At 35.1% G+C, this 21,077-nt stretch overlaps 2 protein-coding genes across 2 annotated transcripts in view; one reads left to right on the plus strand and one right to left on the minus strand.

The window, feature by feature from the left end:
- LOC111502089 (uncharacterized) overlaps positions 1-21,077 on the minus strand; it is a 595,228-nt gene that overhangs the window by 544,526 nt on the left and 29,625 nt on the right. The window lies entirely within an intron of this gene.
- On the plus strand, positions 3,988-5,500 carry LOC141484661 (uncharacterized). Its single transcript, XM_074179785.1, has 3 exons — positions 3,988-4,501; positions 4,561-4,782; positions 4,840-5,500. The coding sequence occupies exons 1-3, from the start codon at positions 4,451-4,453 to the stop codon at positions 5,065-5,067; spliced, it is 501 nt and encodes a 166-aa protein (XP_074035886.1). The 5' UTR covers positions 3,988-4,450; the 3' UTR covers positions 5,068-5,500.

Genomic DNA, 21,077 nt, shown 5'->3' on the forward strand with positions numbered 1-21,077 from the left:
AAAATTGCGCTGGGATTTGAACGAAACGATAATTTCCATCCTAAAGCCATCCAGTCGTATTTACTTTGTGAATTAAAATATGTCCGCTATGATGATCAAATTGAAGCCGTTTCAGTACACAACAAAAAATACTGGAGCGTCATATTATTGTGGTTGAAAAAAAATGTGTTTGATTCGATGAAACAGAATTATTATGAGTATTCAAGTGAGTATTCAAGTTGCCTTGAAACTTTTTCGGTATACTATTTGTCAAATATTTTCAAGTGTATCATGACAATGTAATAAATTATTGTAACTGTTGACTACTGTTCGAATATTTTTCAAAATGCTGTTTTCCCTTCAAGAAAAATGTGATATGTTAGAATCCTACTTGGTTTGCCAGAAAAATAGCGTAAGAGCACTCCAACACTACAGCAATTCGTTCCTCGACAATGAAGAAGTTTTTGAGAAGAGAATAACTAAAAAACGTTTCGTAATATCTGAAGATACAGAAATTGGTGTTTAAGCCTACTTTGAGGTAGATCCAAATAATTCCAACAGAGATTTTTTTAGAGAAAAAGCTGGTCCATTTCTCTACCATGGTTCTTTGAACGGATCCCATTACATTGATCTATTAACAAGAGTGTTAGAAGAGTTTTTCGATGATCTTGATTGAGTGGCTCGTTTGATGATCTATTTTCAGCAGAACGAAGCACTAGCACATAATCTCAGTGTTGTATAAAGAATGTTGCGAGACTGTTTTGATAACAGGTGGTGTATTACAAATAGTCCAGTTGAGTGGCCTCCTCGTTCACCAGACATGACAACTATAGATTTTTATTCTTAGAGATTTCTGATGGGATGTATAAAATCAAACATGATAATGTTGATTAACTGAAAAATTATATTGAAACTATTATTATTAGAATTGATGACTGAATTGTGTTGGAAGCAACACGTAGTATCAAGAAAGGGACCCAAATATGTGTTCAACAAGAAGCAGGTGTTGTTGAATATTTACTCGATATTGTATTCGCCAAAACAGATTTTTTTGTACTAGTGAAAGAAATGAATATTTCCACATAAGTCGATCATTGTCATCTTCAGGAAAAAACATGAAATGAACTCCGTTGATAAGAATGTCATTACGAATCGAAATACATGATGAAATATAGGGTGTTCTCATTAAAAAAAATGATCTAATGAAATATTTTGAGAACGCGACTAAATTTTTTTGTTTTTGGCATCGAGAAGGCCATCAAAAATGCTACTAGTTTGCTCATTCAACCGAATTCGTAGCATCAATAATAACGAAGTTGGCAATGGTGCCGACTTATTTTGTAACACCCTGTATAATTTACGTTATTAAACATTGTAGCAACACCCGTGAATTTAACCTTTGGAACAAGAAATGTCAGCGAATGTTTTCTATGGAGGTATAGAAGTTCAATAATTCCAATTGGCTGATCTGGGTGTCAAATATTGTCCTTCAGCTTTGCTCATGAATATTTCATACATGCACAATTTAACTGAAAGTTTTTTCATTATACTGAGCTGCTATCAGTAAATGGTTCATTTTCAGTTTTTAATATATAAATGAAAGTCCAAAATTGACATATCGTGTGATCTAAGTGACCAATAATGTCCAAAATCCCGAAAATGAAGGAATTCTACTATATTTCATCAGTTTGGACTTCCATTGTCTAACATGATAAAATTCGATTCGAAATCCCTGAAAGAATCTGTAAAAAATTAAAAAGATTAGCAGAAAAAATAACAATTTTATTAGGCAAAAAATTGAAATTACAATGAAATAGCATGCAAACAACAACCGAAAAAATCAAAAAAATTGAACTATTAACAAGTGCTGAAAAAATTAAAGATTCATTAACAAGAAATGAAAATTAAAAAATATAAAATCAAAAGATCTCAAAACCAAGTTACTTCAAGACGTTTCGATTGTTAGTATCCATAATCGTCTTTGGGTGATAACTCGACGTGGATACTATCAATCGAAAAGTCGATTGTCAGTGTCCACGTTATTTATTTTTGTTACAGTGAAATATATTTTAACATTTGTTGTTGTAATTCAGTAAAGCATATTTTAAATTTTCGAAACTTCATCGTATGTAATAATTTTCTAAAATTGATAATCCCAGCCAATCATTGAAATATAGTTCTCTTTTCTATTGTACTGACACTTATTTAATGGAATCGGATATCCAGAATATATACATCTCCGAAGAAGCTAGTCACTCAGGAAGAAATTCCAAAAATCCACGGTCTTCGTACTCGAAAAATAGTGACACTGAAAACCTTGGCCGCAAAAGCCTCGAGCATTTTTCTATTTATCAATTATTTTCATTCTGTAGAGGAACTCCTAGGTATTCAATACGTTGTCCCAACTATTTTGTTGTATGTATATGTGAGATTTTTATGTATAACATATGTTAGCTTCCAGTCCAGTCCATGAGTTTCATTTTGAGCATTTTCAGTCTACATAATCACGTCCCTATACATCTCAAACTCATTGATACAGTTAATTATATAATTTTTACTATAAAGGGTTTTACAAAAACTGCGACACGTGTCGCTATACTACAGCTTTCTTGAGCGTAAAATAAGATTATTTCATACTTGAGAAAGCTATTGTATAGCGAAACACGTGTCGCGGTTTTTAGGTTTGTTCTGGTTTCCGAAACTGTTTGGAAACTGCGCAAAACATGATGCGTACAAACAGAAAATCTCAAACAGTCTGAAATAGTCTCGGACACTTGGCTAAACCAGAACGCATTTTGAAAATACCATTTTGCCACCTATCGTATATATGAAGAGATGATGACGAGAAAATACTGTTGACCATGTCCATTTCATTATGTAGCGTATCCTTGTAGTCAGTTCAAATGTTATCTAACCTCAATCATCAATCATTTAAATCTTATTAAATAGCCCAAACAAATTTTCATATAAATGCGCATGAGCAATGGAACAGTTCTCAACAGTTCAGAGCAAGTGCGATTCGTGACGGTTCAGGACAGTTTAGGATCATTTCGCAGTCGAAACCAGAACAGAGGATTCATCAATCCGAAATTATCCTCAATGAACCAGAACGCTCTATATCACTTGCGCATGATCCTGACGTCCTAGAACCTGAATTTCATAAAACCAGAACAGACTTTCTGTAAAACAATAAACTGTATTAATGAGTTCGAATATGTAGTTTTATCAAGTATCGGCCAGTTCCATTCAATTATCTTATACAACTAGTTGTCAAAGAGGTTGATAAAGTAATATCAGCATTACTATCATTACTATTATCATTATTTTAACCTCATTATAAAGCTCATTCCACATCCGCTTTCAGTTTCAGTTCTGGCAAACTAACATACGAGTAAAAACCGACAAGAGCAGGACAAAGTTTGCAGAGTTAATCAGTTTGCGAGCTTCCTCGAACTCTTCAAAGTTGATTATGCCAGTCATATAGAACTTACTCCCGACACCAATCCTACTGCTATTTTCTAGTCACGTTTTCGTGCATTAATGAAGATAAACTGAAGTTGTTAGTGTAATGGGTGAATCTGAAGGATAGCAACCCCATTTTCAACAAGATTTATTCAGAATGGAATAAGCCATAAAGTCTGGCGCCGTGAAAAAATCGAATATAATAATCGTAATCATATATCATAGGCAAAGAACATCTTACTAACTTTGCCCAAGTAGTGAATATCGATCGAACGTAATGCAAATATTTTCCTTGTGACGATATGAAGTGAATATCACGTTTCATCAGTCGTCTAGATCCTAGAGATATTGTTTGCATGAACCAATTGAAAACAGAACATAATGTGAGTCCCAAGAAGGAAGTTTAGATAAAACCAGTCTAGATTAGGATTTTTGCTGTTGAAAAATTTGTATCCTACCAGTATGGCTGAATTTGAACTGGATTATTTCCTAATAGCTATATTCGTCATTTTTCAAATTGTCTCCTCTTTCTGGTTTTTATAGTTATTTATGTATCAAGGGAATCAGGAGGGCCTTAATTACCGATGGCAAAGTTTGCGTCCCGAGGGCCTCTGGCCCGAGGGACAGCAATTGCCTGAGGTTATTAAGGCTCATTAATTCCCGTGGTACATAGATAATTTCATTTCTGAACGATTTCAATAAAATTTTGTTCATTTTTGAAACGGAAAAATGTACCAATTCATTACCTTCCCGGTATATTTGAATCAGGTACCGTTGATTATAGTAGAGTTTTCTTGTTGCTAGGTTGTTGCTATGTTACTTGTTTATAAACAGAACTTTGTTATCAAGCTGTGTTTGCGGTGAAAACGTGTTTTCTACCCCAAATATAATAGAGGATATTTTGAAAAAAGCTGAACAAGCAAGAGAATCATTAATTCCATCGAAAAGTGAAGCCGCATACCAAAAAGAATGCAAGATATATCTGGACTGGCTGACACGGAAAAATGTTATGCCAAAAGATGTCACTGAAGCTGTATTTCTGGCATATTTTCAAGAACCGGTAAGGAATTTTCTATGTTTTTCGGTAGATTTGGTAGTAATTGTGTTTATTCGTTTCAGTCAGAAACGTATAGTCCGAATTCTTTATGGACTAAATGGTCAATGCTAAAATCGATGGTGACTATACATGAGAAACGAGATATCACCAAGTTCAATGAACTACAGGCTTTTTTGAAACGGAAGAGTAAGAGTTATAAGCCGAAAAAGTCTGCTGCTTTATCTCCTAAAGATGTTATCAGATTCCTAAAGGACGCTCCTAATGATATTCATTTATTGCATAAGGTAATTTTTTTCTTATTTTCCTTTTTGTGTGTATTTATTTCCTTTTTTTTGTTATAGGTTGTTTTGATTATGGGTTATTTTGGAGGATGCAGAAGTCAGGAACTTTCGAATATGAAGATATCGGATATAGAGGACCGGGATTCCGTTATGGTAGTGAACGTACCGGAAAGTAAAACTGGTGTATCGAAGAAATTTACAGTTGTGGATGAAAAAGAGTTCTCCGCTTTGTCTTTATTAAGACTTTATATGTCTTTGCGTCCTAAAGGTATTGAACGATTTTTTTGAGCTTCCGACAAAATAAATGTACATCTCAGCCAATTGGAAAAAACATGTTTGGGAAAATCCCCAGCAAAATCGCAATGTATTTAGGATTGCCAAACTCATCTTCCTATACGGGACATTGCCTTCGTCGCACTTCTGCTACTGCTCTAGCCAATGCAGGAGCACCTATGACTAACTTAAAAAGACACGGAGGTTGGAAAAGTTCCACGGTGGCGGAGGGGTATTTGGAGGATAGCATCGAATTGAGAAATAAAACGGCGCGTATGTTGTCTACTTTGTCATCAGAAGAGGCAGGTACCTCGACTGTAGTGAACAGAAGCTCCAGCCATACAAAAGAAGAAATTGTTTCCAGTGGCGGAAGTAATTTTCAGGGAACATTTCAAAATTGTACATTTATTATTTGTAATGACGTGAATAAATAAAATATGGTTCAGTTTTCATTTCTATTTATTTTTACTTGTGAAAGGTAGAGGGAATTATAAAATCTATAATGTCCCAAGGGAGTTATGACCCTCTTTATTGATAGCGTAACTATGACGATATAAGCTTATAATATCCCGGTCAGAAATAATTTTTTTTTTGATGAACGGTACGCAACCATCGAAATACACTATTTATGAAGAATATATTATTCATTATGCCAATTTCCTTCTTCTTAAGAAACTGATATGTATTGTTATATATAAATTGTGTGTATTTATTCATATCTTATAGATAAAAAACAATCAATGGATCTTGAGTGTGAATTGATATGGTGTTGAACAATATTTCGGGATGAATCACGAGAAAGTGATCAAAATTCAAACATAACTCATATTTTTTTTTGTGGAGGGAATAACAGTTTTTTCATCGACTTTTTCTCCATCATCTATAATCTGAAAAAAAAATTGAAAATGTAATGGAGAACTTCATATTGGTGTAAAAAGGCAAATTTCTGGTTCAACACGATAAGTTACTGCATAAATTTGATATATTTTTCGAAAAGAAAAAAATATTCTCTTTATAACTTGTCGTATTGAATGATTTTGTCTATAAAAAAAGAGCCAAGCAATAACAAATACTCAATGTTTAGGAAGGAACCCAGGGTTCCATTTAATACGCTGAAAATATACCGAATACCTTTTGATTATATCAGGGTGGTCCCAAAAATACCCGAACTGTCCTAGAGATGACGGTAGCTATTTGAAAAATATCTATTCATCAGAAAGTACACAATCTATAAAGTATATGTTTCAAGTTTGAAGACGCTGCACTGTTTGGCGTCATGTGGTTCAATATTTGTATTTGAAAGGCCTCAGCTCAACCAATATGAAAGCTGAACTGAATTCTACGCTGGGTGAGTCTGCTTCTTCGTTCACAACAGTAATATATTGGTTATCAGAGTTTATACGTGGCCGTACGATTTGCCAAAGACGGCATCGCAGTGATCGAACAAATGAGGTAACGACTCCAGAAACGGCGACAAAATTTCACAAAGCGTTACTGAATGACAAAATGGTTTGGACTTTCGCGGCTGAGGTTTTCAGTGCCACTGTTTTTCGAGTTTGAAAGCCGTGGATTTCTGGAATTTCTTCCTGACGTTCCGCTGACGCGAGTGACTAGCTTCTTCAGAGGTTTAACCATCATGGCTTGCTGTCCGATGACTAACTTTCAGGCTTCGTAAGGCTGATAATGGGTCTCTTTGGTCTTTAGCCGACCTGAGGCTTTGTTGTATCTTCCTCGCGGGTTTGAAGACTGTTTTGATGTCGTGTTCATCTAATAGTTTCACACGTCACAGACAGAATTGGAAAACTATTGAATAAACATGACATCGAAACAGTGTTCAAAACCACGAGGAAGATTCAAAAAAGCCTCAGGTCGGCTAAAGACAAAATAGACCCATTATCAGCAGCAGGAGTCTATTGCATACCGTGCACTTGTGGGAAGGTATATATCGGAACCATCAAACGATCCATGGGCACAAGACTGAAAGAGCATAAAAGAAACTGCAGACTAGGCCAAGCGGACAATTTAGCTGTGACAGAACACGCACTTGGTGAAGGAGACCACGTAATTTTGTTTGAAAACACAGAACTAATCGCCCTCAACCAGGGAAACTATAGCCAATTGGTACGGGAGGCAATAGAGATCCACACAGACACGAAGGATTTCAACAGAAAAGATGAAGCGGTGAACCCCAATCGAATATGGAACCCCATTTTGAGGAATTCGAGAATAACAAAGAGAATGACAATAGGCAGCAAGATTGTTAATGTTCCAGGTACAAATACAGGTACCAATACAACTGATTACCCGACAAGGCATAAATACGCTTTACGAAGTCTTAAAGTTAGTCATCGGACAGCAAGCCATGATGGTTAAACCCCTGAAGAAGATAGCCACTCGCGCCAGCGAAACGTTAGTAAGAAATTCCAAAATTCCACGGCTTTCGAACTCGAAAAACAGTGACACCGTTACTGATTGATCGTCGACTGAAAGTGCGCGAGCTAGCAGACTTAGCAGGCATTTCAAAAAGTGCGGTAAATTGTATATTATCTGAAAATGTGTACATGAGAAAGCTGTGTGTAAGAAGGGTGCCGCGTTTGCTCACACTCGAGCGAAAACAGTGTGGTGAATATGTTTCAGTTGAGTGTCAAGCGAAGTTTCACAGCAACAAAGCAGAATTTTTGCATCGTTTCATAACCATGGATGAAACATGGGTCTATCACTTTACACCTGAGACAAAGGAACAATCAAAACAGTGGATTCAAAAGGAGGAACCGGCTTCAGAGAAGGCAGAGACCGTCTCATCTGCAAGCAAGGTAATGGCAAAGGTGTTTTGGGATACGCGCGGGATAATTTTCTTTGACTATCCTAAAAAAGGTAAAACTATCAACGTCGAGTATCGTGCGACCTTACCGCAACGTTCGGGTGAAGAAATCGAGTAAAAACGGCAACATTTGGCTAGGAAAAAAATGTTATTTCATTAAAGTAATGCACCAGCTCACGAATTCATTCTAGCAATGACCAAAATCAACGAATTAAAGTTTGAATTGCTACCTCATGCACCCTATTCGCCAGATTCAGCCCCTCGAATTATTTTCTATTCCCAAACTTGAAAAAGTGGTCAAAGATTTTCCAACGATGAAGAAGTTATGTCGGCAGTTAATGGCTATTTTGAGGAACACGACAGTTCTTATTATTAAACCGGTATCGAACTCATTGAACGTCGTTAGAAAAAGTGTATAGAGCAGCAAGGAGCAGATTATGTTAGAAAATCAATAAAATCAATAGATTTTTGTGTTTTCTTTGTTGTGCTGGGTATTTCCGTGACAACCCGTAGCTATTTTAATATCATAATCACGAAAATAATCTATTAAACGCGCCCAAAGAAGCATAGCAAAGTTTCTCTGTCGTCAAACAGACAAATCCGTAGTGGCGGGACACGATGTCCCGGATGGCACTCACATTATCTTTGATTGCATGCAACTATTAGGAAAATTCAAAAAGTATTATCTGTAGCTACACAGAAAGGCCATTAAAACCCAAAAACATAAAAACAATCATAACCGGCACTTCGAAACCTACATATTTTTCCAATATTTCAATTAGAGACGGACCTAACACGTACGAAAATAAGCGGACATCTGACTTCCAGTACCATAATGAATGCGGATATGTTGGAGCCACTTTCAGTTTGTTTATCCCAGCAATATATTAATTTTGACCATTGCCGCATCACCCTCATAGAGTCTGCCGCAGTTTCAAACAAAATGTTAGTCCTCAAAACCTCAAGGTTGTGGCTAAGGAACCAAAAAACATCAAATCAATGATAATCTGTTTTGTTTGCACATAGGTCAGACATATCTACCTGCCTGCCTATGCTACTGTATTTCGAACGGATATTTACGCTACTGAATTGTCTGCGGAGAAATTGGAAAAATCCAACCTCATACACAAGTCAATAAAAATATTCTCGGACAGTCAAGCGGCGTTGGAAGCTCTTGGCTCCTATCGAGCAACGTCGAAATTAGTACCAAATGGCCAAAAACGACTCTTCTCGATAGAAAGACTTAACAGATTGCCTTTGGTCTGGGTTCCTGGCCATACTGGTCAGGATTCCTGTCCATACTGGCCTGGAATGCAATGAAGCTGGTGACTCTGTTGCAAAGAAGGGTGCTGCAAGCAGCTTCATCGGATCAGAACCTGTCATTGGCATCGCTTCAGGCTTTGCCAAACAAACATTGAACACCTCGATGGCAAGAAGATTTATGAAATTCTGGCAGAATCTTCCAGGATTCAAAGCTTGATACCAAACAGTTGTTGGACTACAGTAGAGATGAACTACGATATCTAAGGCCTCATTACAGGTCACTGTCATTATTTGAATCATCATATGCAGAGACTCAGATTGTCGGAAGACAGTGGGTGTCGCCTCTGTTTGGAAAAAAATACAGCAGAGCATATACTTTGTGCCTGCCCCGCTGGGCACCGAATCAGGTTAGTAGAGTTCGGCAGAGTCGTACTCTTACCATCTGACCTGAAAGACCACTCACCATACAAACTAATTGGCTTCGTTAGGAAACTGGGTTTATTTGATTGAGTGTGAATAGGTGTGAGCCATAATAAACCCTTGCAGATGACGGTGGAGGGTCGAATAGACCCACTCATTTTGGACCTAACCTAACCTTCATTTCGTACTCCGGATATATCAACTATATATTCAATATGACGTTCCATATCAGTATCACATCATAAACATCATATTTGAAAAAAAGCAGGTACATCTTTCGGATGTCGTCAGTCACTATTAGCAAATTCATTGGTATGGGCTGCGTTTCAGTCCCATTTCCGAATAATGAATAATCTCACTATCATATTGAATTGATAAATAATGAACTCAAAACCAAGATTTCAAAATTACTTATGATACCCTGATTTCATTGAAACAGTAAGCGTTAGCAATGAGAATGATTAAAAAACGCCTTGTGTGAAATATTTCATTGAACAAAGATCATACGTGAGAAATTACCTTATTATTGGAAGGAAAGTATTCCAATTTTTATTCTTGTAACCTTTCACTGCAATGAATACTAAACATAAATTTGATGAAGAAAGAGGATGCGATTATTTCTCTTGATTCATCTCTTCACTTTCCTGCGAAATTCATCAATTCGAATACAATTCCGTTCTGTCAATTATGATTCCAATGTAATTGAGTTGCAAGAAAGAAGAGAAATCTAGTACTGTTTAGATATTCGTTGCACGATACAACACGTCGTTAAAGAAGACATTGATTGATAGTCTGTTTATGAACCCCTCAGTAAAATAAGTGAGTGTACATACTTGAAGGAACGGTTTCTAAAGAATGTTTATTATCAATAAACATTTCTTCTACGAGTTGGTGGAAATAAATTTGTGATGAACAAGTAAAACGTTGGGAAAGTTAGTTGAAAATAATAAAGACAAAACATCAAAATTCGAGAAATCAGGATTATTTAAGGTGGTTGACAATGTTTCGTGATGTATTTCATCAGTTCGGACTTCTTTTGTCTAATATAATATTAATTGATTTTAAAATCCCTGAAAAAAAAGTAAATAAAAAAATAAATAAAAAGATTACCCAAAAATAACAATTTTATGAAACAAAAAAACTGAAATTACAAAGAAATAACATACAAGCAACAACCGAAAAGATATAAAAAAATTTAAATATTAATGAAAGCTGAAAATTAAAAAATATTATCAACAAGCAATGAAAAATAAAACCTAAAAATTGAAAGATTCCAACCCAAGTTACGTCACGACGCGACGTTTCGATTGTTAATATCCACAATCGTCTCCGGGTGATAACTGGACTTCCTCCGAGATCCGACTACTTATAGGTCATTCGAGTGCTTTCAGCTATTCCCACTTCCCTCTCTCTGCTTCATTGGTTTTAGCGGGAGATGACTGTTTGGCGGGAGTTGGTCGTTTTTTGCTTGATTAGAGGTTTCCATATGTTACTTATCTCTACGCTAGCTTGACTAAATACGTTGTTGGACAATATATACGCGACTTTAAATTTTCTTCTAAACCAGTGTTCCTTTTTGTGAATGATTTCAGCTTGAGCACATTTGATAATATGTAGATGAGTCCAAACATGCTCTGCTATTGCGGATTTGCTGGTTTCTCCTCGCTGTGTGTGTTTCTTGTGCTCAGCAATGCGAATTTTCATGGCCTCTTAGTTTCACCTATGTATGATTCTCCGCACTCGCAGGGTATACGGTAAATGCAATTCTTGGAATCGCAGTCCGCGTTTGGTGGCCTGGTTTTCGTGAGGCTGATACGGATAGTGTTCCCAGATCTGAAGCAGGTCCTGATGTTATACTTGGATCCAATCCTTTTTATCCTGTCCGATAATCCTCTGATGATATTGTATTAGACAATGGAAGTCCGAACTGATGAAAAACAGGATTATATGAATTGAAGAGTGGAACGTGTCCTAAGGTATATATTGGTGAAACTGGCAGAACATTCAGGAATCGAATCCAGGAACATCATATAAGCTATGTAAATAAGGAAACAAAATCAACATATTCAAATCATCTTCTAGAAGAACATCATATCTTCAACGAAGAGTTCGAAATTTTGCACATAGGAAATGAAGGTTTGGAACTGAACCATTTGGAAACAATGGAAATTGATGAATTTAAACATTCCAATGACCAATTGGATTTGAATAGATCACCATTATTGAACTTGTGTTCTTAGAAACCGAGAAAGAATTATTATTGATGTAGATGTGAGGTAATATGCTTCAGGTGATCATAATTGAACAGGTACCTTAGGTAGAGGTTTAGATAAATTTTTGAAGGTAGTCTTAATCATGGTTACCTGTAGTATATAAATATTAGTGTGAGAAACAACTTGAAGTTTTCAAATTACTTGACAAAGCTACTGTGCTAGCGAAATATTTTGTGATATATTTTTCAAATAAAGTTTGTGGAGATCAAATCGTGAGGTGTATTTTCTGAAATTCGATAAGTTTGTTGGGGGTTGAAATGGATACCAATATGTCTTGGCACAATCATGTCGCTGGAATTGCAAAGGCTTCTCCTTAAAAGATTGGAACACTCTTCCGAACCAGAAGACTATACACACCTCAGCAACTTTTGACGCTTTATGAAGCTCAGAACATATTTTTTTTGGAGTACATACCCTGAAGCTGCTGGATTTCATCAAGAAAAGAGCCATACGCCTGATTGAAAACACTTACAACCTTGATAGTTGGGGATTTGTCTCTCTTTTGCACGGGAAGTGTTCAAGTGACTTGGCACATTTGATTTTACCAAGAACGGTACATATCAGACATACGCGACCCAAATGGGTTCAATCTCCATCGATTCAAATCCAATGTGATTTACTACTTTCACACAAGCACCACGCTAAAAGCGCCTTAAAGAGTTTTCTGTAGTGCTTGTGTTTTGCCTTGAAAGAAAATGATTTCACTTTCTAAAGTATATCATAGAGTATATCAGGTGGAACATATATGAACATATTTCAAGTGAAAGCATTACCGATCTATTCTTTGGAAATATAAACACGTATCTGAGACAGTTTGTGGTAAGAGATCTCAATAAAGTTGGTAAAAACCATAATAACCGACATATAGATCCCATGTGAATCGCTACTTCCTCACAGGCACCGCTCTCATAGGACCTCAAGGATTTTCCTGTAGTGCTTGTGTACAAAAAAAGAAATCAAAGCTATTCACAATTCGGTGCGGAAGTTTCCAATAAAATGTTTATTTCAGGTTTTGAAAACTGATAAAAATTGTCGTCGACCACTATTTTTCTCCATTGCTCTTTTTAATTTGAAGGCAAAATTCATGAACACGACAAATTACTGACTAATTGGACTCTTCAGTGGTTTATATTACGCAGTAACTTTTCGTGGTGAATATTTCAGTTTGCACTTCAGCAAGTTATGTACCAAAAAAAACCGTAAGAATTATCGAGTCCACAAAAAGTGACTATCATAGTAGCTCCATGTACAATAATTTTCCAATGAATAAGTGATCAAAAAAATTTTTTATCGAAATTTGTCATCCATGTTTTTTCAGTGGATTGAAAAAATAAACAAACAAAGCAGTAATTTTTTTTCATTTCGTGAACCTTCGAAAGTGTTTCAGGACGCCATCCATTTGTTCGGTTTTGAAAAAGCTGATTGCTTTTTTCCACAGTGATTGAACTGAACAAAATTTGTTTCACAATAATGGATGAATAGGTTCTGATGGATGAGATAATTGGAAATCAGTTGTGCCAAGCTAACCGAAAATTCACTTCATTGCTAAGCCAAACATGAAACGAGAAGAATTATTCTCAAATTGTTTACATTTCGCATGTTTTGTTGATAATTCGAAATATTTGATTATAAATACGAGTCTAATCAACAAGTTCAAAAACATGAAAAATGGAGATGAAAGTCCTGAAAATATGAGCGATAGCTCATTAAATTCGAAATCGCCTCTAGAAAAACTTTTCTCGAAGATTTTGTTGCAGGTAAAAAATTGCAATTGTTATTAACAACATAAGATTAAAAAAATGGTATTTAGTTTTTCGTTAATAACTCAAAAAATATTATTATCTTAGCGATTTTGAAAAAAGCTCGTTGAAGAGGGGGGAATTTTCGAAAAAACAGTCCTGGCTCCCGAAACTCTTTCTCCATTATTTATAATTTTAATTTAACTTTGAAAATAGGGCTCCGCGCGGCTAATACGGCATGCGCGCGCTGCCGCTAAAGATAGTTTATCAAAAGAAATAATTTTTTTTATAACATAAAATGTCCTTTCAAAAATTTGAAAAGAAACTATATCTTCTCAACACCTGAATGAATCGAGTACCGTAGAAAAAAAGTTTTGTCACCATTTTTCGAAAAGTTATTCAATGGTTAACTAATAAATTTTCTCAATCTCTGTTGGCATAAATGGTGGAATAAAAGGTATAAATAATTGGCCTATGAATTCTAAACTTCGTGGAGCCCTTTTGAATATACTTCATGCGATCCTGCGATAAAAGTTCATAAAAATTTATAAATTTGTTAATTATGATTTTTTAAACCTATTGCAAAATGAAATATCTGAAAATTGTTGATACATTTTTTTTTCAATTGATAGAGTTTTGGCAATAATGACTTTCTTCTCGGAAATGTCCTCCTCTTTAACGAGCTTTCTTCAAAATTGCTCAAAAATTAGTATTTTTTGAGTTATTAACGAAAAACTGAATACCATTTTGTAAATTTTATTTTGTTAATAACAATTGCAATTTTTTACCTACACTAAAATCCTTCAGAAACATTTTTTTAGAGATGATTCCGAATCGAATAAGCTATCGCTTATATTTTTAGGACCTTTATCTCTATTTTTCATGTTTTTGAACTTGTTGACTAGACTAGAGAAACAAACTCTTCAGGATAAGAGTATAGTGAGGAGATTGTAGTATTTCGTTGGATTTATTCCATTCTGGTTTTCTAGTTACACCGATCATAAACTCATATTACTCCCAAACTATAATAATAACAAAAGTTGATTGGAATCAATTATCTAAAACAAACATTTTTCCAGTCACCAGAAATGCAATAGTCTTCTCTACGCGTTTCTTTCATCAACCAAGTTGATTTCTTCGTATTTGGCTATGTGAATTTGGCCGGGTTTCGAAGTAAAATTGATTTGAAATATTCAGAACGTCATAGTATTGACAATAAATGACATGTTGATCATTTGATGATTATTCAAGTTGAATTAAACAAGTCAATAATGACATGTCATAATTTCTCAACAGTTTTTACTTCCAGAGATTTCGAATACACTAGCCAACAAATAAGAGAAAAAAGTTGCGACTAATACTATAATGGCCATAGATGAGAATTTAATTCATTCTTGCTGCGACTTCAACATAAAAAATTTACCATCACGTAAAGATTTTGAGTTATATTTATTTTTATTTTATAGAAAAATGTTCACATATTATATATGTGGAATAATTCGTGGACACAACACTCAAAAAATATGGGAAAACCGCGGACACGTGTTGCTGGCTATTGGCCTCAACAGCGCGGTGCAGCCAAGTGTAAAGATGGGCAACCCTTGTTTGCCAAAAGCAGGAAACAACACATACGCACGGAGTCAACAACAGAAGCCAACCGCACAGTTAGAAGACCTAGAATTCCTAGGCTACATCTAACATGTCCGCGGTCTGCCCCTATTTTTTGAGTGTTGTGTCCACGAATTATTTCATTCTTGATTTGTATCATACACAATCGATAAAATCTCTATCTGTATTTATATCCTGGACCCGGATGTCACGCAGGTAGCTATAGCTGCCTACGTGGTCATGTTAGTTGTAGCCTAGGAATTCTAGGTCTACTAACTGGAACCACAAATGTGCGGTTGGCTTCTGTTGTTGACTCCGTGCGTATGTGTTGTTTCCTGCTTTCGGCAAATAAGTGTTGCCCATCTTTACACTTGGCTGCACCGCGCTGATGAGGCCAATAGCCAGAAACACGTGTCCGCGGTTTGCCCCTATTTTTTGAGTGTTGTGTCCACGAATTATTTCATTCTTGATATATATATATATATATATATATATATATATATATATATATATATAATATATATATATATATATATATATATATATATATATATATATATATATATACATGATTGTGATTTTGTCGAAACGTTGCGAAATTCATTCCCATCGGGGATGACAATACACCACACGGAATAAACCCATAATTTCAACATATTCCTGTCCGTGAAAACCTTCGATTAACATTTCAAAACCTTTACGGGGAGATGAGGTCATATCGAGAAGAATAAGAACTGAGGTACCAAAACATACAGGTACCAAACTTAGGTAATTAAGAACGGTATTTATGGAACGACAACATTGTACCTGCACAGTAAGAAGTCATCCGAGTAGGGTCAGATGACTTCCGAACACTTAACAATAATCGCCAGATGATGACAAATGTGATTTTGTCGAAACGTTGCCAAATTCATTCCCATCGGGGATGACAATACACCACACGGAATAAACCCGAAGAATAATTTCAACATATTCCTGTCCGTGAAAACCTTCGATTAACATTTCAAAACCTTTACGTGGAGATGAGGTCATATCGAGAAGAAGAAGAACTGAGGTACCAAAATATACAGGTACCAAACTTAGGTAATGAAGAACGGTATTTTGAAGATAACAGACTTTATTAACAATACACATGAAAAACCATTCAAATCAGTCTTTTGTGTAGAAACTTTCATCGTTTTCCCTCATAAGGAATCAACAATAATCCCACATCATTGCTGCATCACATCTGTCTTGGTAACGTTGCTCCATTGTCAGTATATCTAGGTGCAACCTTTTTCCTTGTTCATCACCGACAGCACCCAAATTTTCTGGGAAAAAGTTCAAATGGGATTCCAAGAAATGGATTTTAAGAGACATGCGACATTCCGTTCTGCAGTAATTTTCAAGTTGTTCTTCGACAAGTGTTTCGTAATTTTCTACTTTCTTGTTCCCTAAAAACTCCGAAAAAATTTTTTTAAAGAACCCCACGCAGCTAGGTCAACATTACCTAATTTTTGATCAAAATGTTGATCACTTAGTAGTTTTCTAATTTTTGGTGCAACAAATATACCTTCCCTGAGCTTTGCATCACTTAAGTTTGGAAAAACGTGTTCAAGATATTTATTCGCACTACCTTCTTTGTTTCATCAACTCCAGTTTGATGTATAATGGAGAAAACAAAACGTTTTTGGGATTAACAAGAGGTATATTCTTCACTTTAGCTAAACCTGGAATATATTTATCTCTCGGAGGCCATTCTTTCACTTGATAAAGGCTCTGTGTTGCCCTACTGTTCCAAAGACAAAGAAAATAGCAAAACTTCGTACATCCGCCCTGGAGACTTAGTAATAGTAATTTTAGGTCACCACATATTTGCAACTTTTACGTATTTTAACTTATTGCATTCAGAATAAGTGATATACTTTCGTGTGTTTCCTTCATGTACAAGAGGGATAGAGGATCTTTTGTTACCATTATGAAGCAGAACGGCTTTTCAATTTGTTATAGACGAATCTATAAATGAACGCCATTCGTCCGGGTTATGTTCATATCCAATTTTTTCCATCACACCATTTGGATTTACAAATACACATTTTATCCTGCATAGTCAAATCAAATCAAAATATGATTTATTGTCTGAAGATTCATATCTTATTGACAAATCTTGGTTGGCTATCGCTCTCAGTCATATAAAACCATAAACTATACAATAATATACAATTTCAACTACATACTGAATATATGTATATGTAACAAAATAGGACATAAATAAATAACAGCAAAAGTTTATATTTACTTAGCACAATACAAGACTTTAGGAAAATAGCCAGTAATAATGTATTTTAAAAATGTCCAATATTGATTACATGAACTGTATTGAGAGTCAGACACAAGTCAATCAATCAATCATGCTTTATTGTCCAAGAAATATTTATTGACAAAGCTAGTGAAACTTTATGAAGTCAACAATGTTAAAGTTTTTTTTAAAATATTAAAACTATGATATACAGTAAACAATCATTATAAGTTCAAAAAATGTACATATACGAATACACATAGATAAAACAATATATATATATATATATATATATATATATATATATATATATATACCATTACAGATAATAAATAAATAAATTATTACAGATATGTAAGCCCTAGATATGTAAGCCCTAACATTATTTTAAAAAAAGTGTCTGTTTGTATTTGTGTGTGTATGTGTTAAGTTTTCTTTTTTAGGCGAAACAAGTGCTTCTGCACTTATTGCCATTTTACTTTATTCAACATAGCTATTATTTGTTTGTATGATTATAATTATTCTTTTTTATGAATAAAGTCATTATTATTATTATTATCTGAAATACTAAGAGTTGAATTACATCATCGTAATATTCCTTCAAGTCATGGTAGGCTTTTTGCAGAAATACTCCTTTAACCAATTTTCTGAATGTTTTTTCAATTTGCTGTTGCCCTATAGCACATTGGAAGGTGGTTGTATATTTTCTTGCTCTCGTATATCAAAGAAAATTTTGTAATTGCTGATTTTGGGATTGGCAAGGGTAAATTCCGACTTCCTCTCGTGTGGGTCTGTCATTATTTACTGCTGAGTTGGAATATTTTTTGTGAATTAGGCAAACGGTTTTTAACAGTAATAAACAAGGTACAGTAGGAATTTTCTGACAGATGAAAAGTGGTTTGCAGTGGTCTTGTGATTTTGCCCTACATATGTATATGACAGTCCTTTTTTTGTAGAACGAATACTGAATTTAGTAGTTCCTGACTACAAAAGCCCCAAAAAGCAATTCCATAACTCAAGTGACACTCTACCAAGTAAAAATACACAGTTCCAGCTGAGGATTGATTGAGTTCTCGAACTCGAACTGCATAGCAGCCATATGCTATTTTTTTGCATAAATTTGTTATATGCTCATCAAATTTTAATTCATCATCTATAAATAACCCTAAACATTTTGTGTGAGTTTTGTTAACTATAGCGTGATTTTCTATAAGTAAGTCGTCAAAATTGAGTTTGAAGCAAACTATGTTTGTTTCATTTGTGTTGAAACATAAGGAGTTTGAATCACACCACTGTAGTAAAAAACGAGGATAGCTCATGGTTACGGCTGCTAAATATGTTAACTTTGGTTTTAGGGGCTAGTGAATTTCATTGCTGTAATCTTGACTCTAATAGTTCAACATTCTCTTTGGACAAGTTGAGGTCCCGAACTAGGTTATTTAATTCAGGTTGTTCGATTGAATGGGGTGTTGTTCCTTCACTCTCGAGAAAATAAGGACCGTGTTTTTCTGGCACATCATGGGAACCTGCCTGGTAATCATAAATTTCCAAATCGGTTTTCCAATTTTCCGAGGGTGTCAGAACTGGTAAAAAGTCGTTGTAATGATTTGTTGTTTCTGGCCAAATCGTTATAACTGCAAAGGGCACAGAAGAGCGTTTTCCATTCAACCAGTTACTTAGATTTGCTGCACAGGTTTGGCAACATACGTGAGGAGCCCAATCCCGATCTTGATCACTAACAACACATCCAAAATACTTATGGTAAGCTGCTTTGGTCATTTGATTGATTGGCCGTTTTTGCGATTTAGGAGTAAACTGACCAAAAAAACTATCTGCGAGATTAACGCAGCCACGTTTCTTACTTTGGACATTTTTGTACTGTTGCGTACGTCGTGTTCAAATATGTGATACTGCGTTCACATTAGTCATCTTATTTCATTCACAAAGATAACACTAATACAATACTCTTCATATTCGCGTGTTTGGTCACCTCGCTTCTCTAATACTAACTCATCACTACTCGCGTTAAACCAATATTGATAATCCGATTGTCAACCTGCTACTTTTGAAGCGGTTCCGTATTTCTAGTATTTTCTGGAAACTTCGAGTATCGGAAGTTCGAGAAACGGCGTTACAAGTCTCATATACAGCGAAAGCAGATTCGAATACTTGGCAGAGCCGCTGTGGTGACAGATGTTAAACACTTTTCTCAATTTAAGGGCAAAGCAAATTTGGAATATCGTGTTCACTATATTTTTGTGAAAAAAATAATAACTCAAAAATCTTATGTGTTAGGAAATATTCACTATTATTTTCACATTTAGGGATTTAAAATCAACAAATGGTTCACCCTTGGCATTACAGTCATAAATTTGCTATGAACTAATGTAATCGAACAGAAAGAATATGCCTTTTTCTACTTTCAGTATCTGGTGATTGGAATAAATTGTTATTTATGACGAGTGTACTCAAAAAAAGTTTGGAAGGTTTTTTTAATATTTGAAAATGTCTTTGAATTCTCAACAAGTTGATAAATTTCGAAACATTTCTTGAAAACGTCATCTGATATGTGAATATTGAATTACAGAAATCATATCGACTGTCAAATATAAAATGAAAACTTCAATTCAATTATGAACAGGCGTTGGATATACAAGGTGTAACTAAATAAGTGTGAAACATTTGAAGAGGTGATTCCTCATCGAAAAAAAGATGGGATCTTTCATATAAAGAAATTTCTTTGGAGCATCCGTTGTTAAGATACAGCCCTTTAAAGGGTTTCATAGAATTTGTATAACAATTTTTTTCACAAGCACTAAAAAAGTTACAATATTGAAATTGACCTGACGTTTTGTACTACCAGAAAGACACTTAGGCAGAAATTTATTTAGACTACCCCATGGTTGTAAGGGTGGAAAACGCAACCACTAAAATGTATTTCCAATGTAACTTTCTGTCTTATCATTTGTTTACCATTTTAAAATTCATTTCCGATAGCCTGTTTCATTCTAAACAAAAAATGTCACCTGGGTTTTTTTTCCCAAAATGAACCAGTTCGCAGCAAAAAATTATTTTACGAACAGCTACAGAGATACATCGTCATAAATGCGAAAATACGAAACTAATATATCTAGTAGGTCGCTATTAGCGATAGTGACAATTGAATTGGTATGGCGCTGTCAGTTTGTGAATTTCCGAAATTGATTCAATACTAATTGTGTGTTGTTGTTCTGTTCTTAATTTGTTACTTTAATAATTCAATTGTTATTAAAATGGCATACACAAATGAAGAAAGGGCTGATATGCATTACGTTTACGGTCTGTCGCAGAGGAATGGGTTAGAAGCTGAAGATATGCTGAAATTTATCCTCAACGGCAGCATCCATCACATAAAATACTTGCCGACTTCATCAAAGATTACGAGAATACGGTTCATTCGACAGACGAACGCAGGATTGTGGTTGCCATCGAGAAGTACGAACACCACAGTTTGAGGAAGCAGTACTTAATTTGATTGAAGAACAACCTACTACGAGTACTAGAAAGGTTGCTTTCCAGCTAAATGTTGATCATATGACGGTATTTCGAATTTTAAAGGAACAACTCTCATACCCTTACCATCT

Source organism: Leptinotarsa decemlineata, unplaced genomic scaffold (assembly GCF_025532065.1).
Source record: "Leptinotarsa decemlineata unplaced genomic scaffold, Ldec_3_MD MMD2_tig00026282_RagTag_RagTag, whole genome shotgun sequence".
Lineage (NCBI taxonomy): Eukaryota > Metazoa > Arthropoda > Insecta > Coleoptera > Chrysomelidae > Leptinotarsa > Leptinotarsa decemlineata.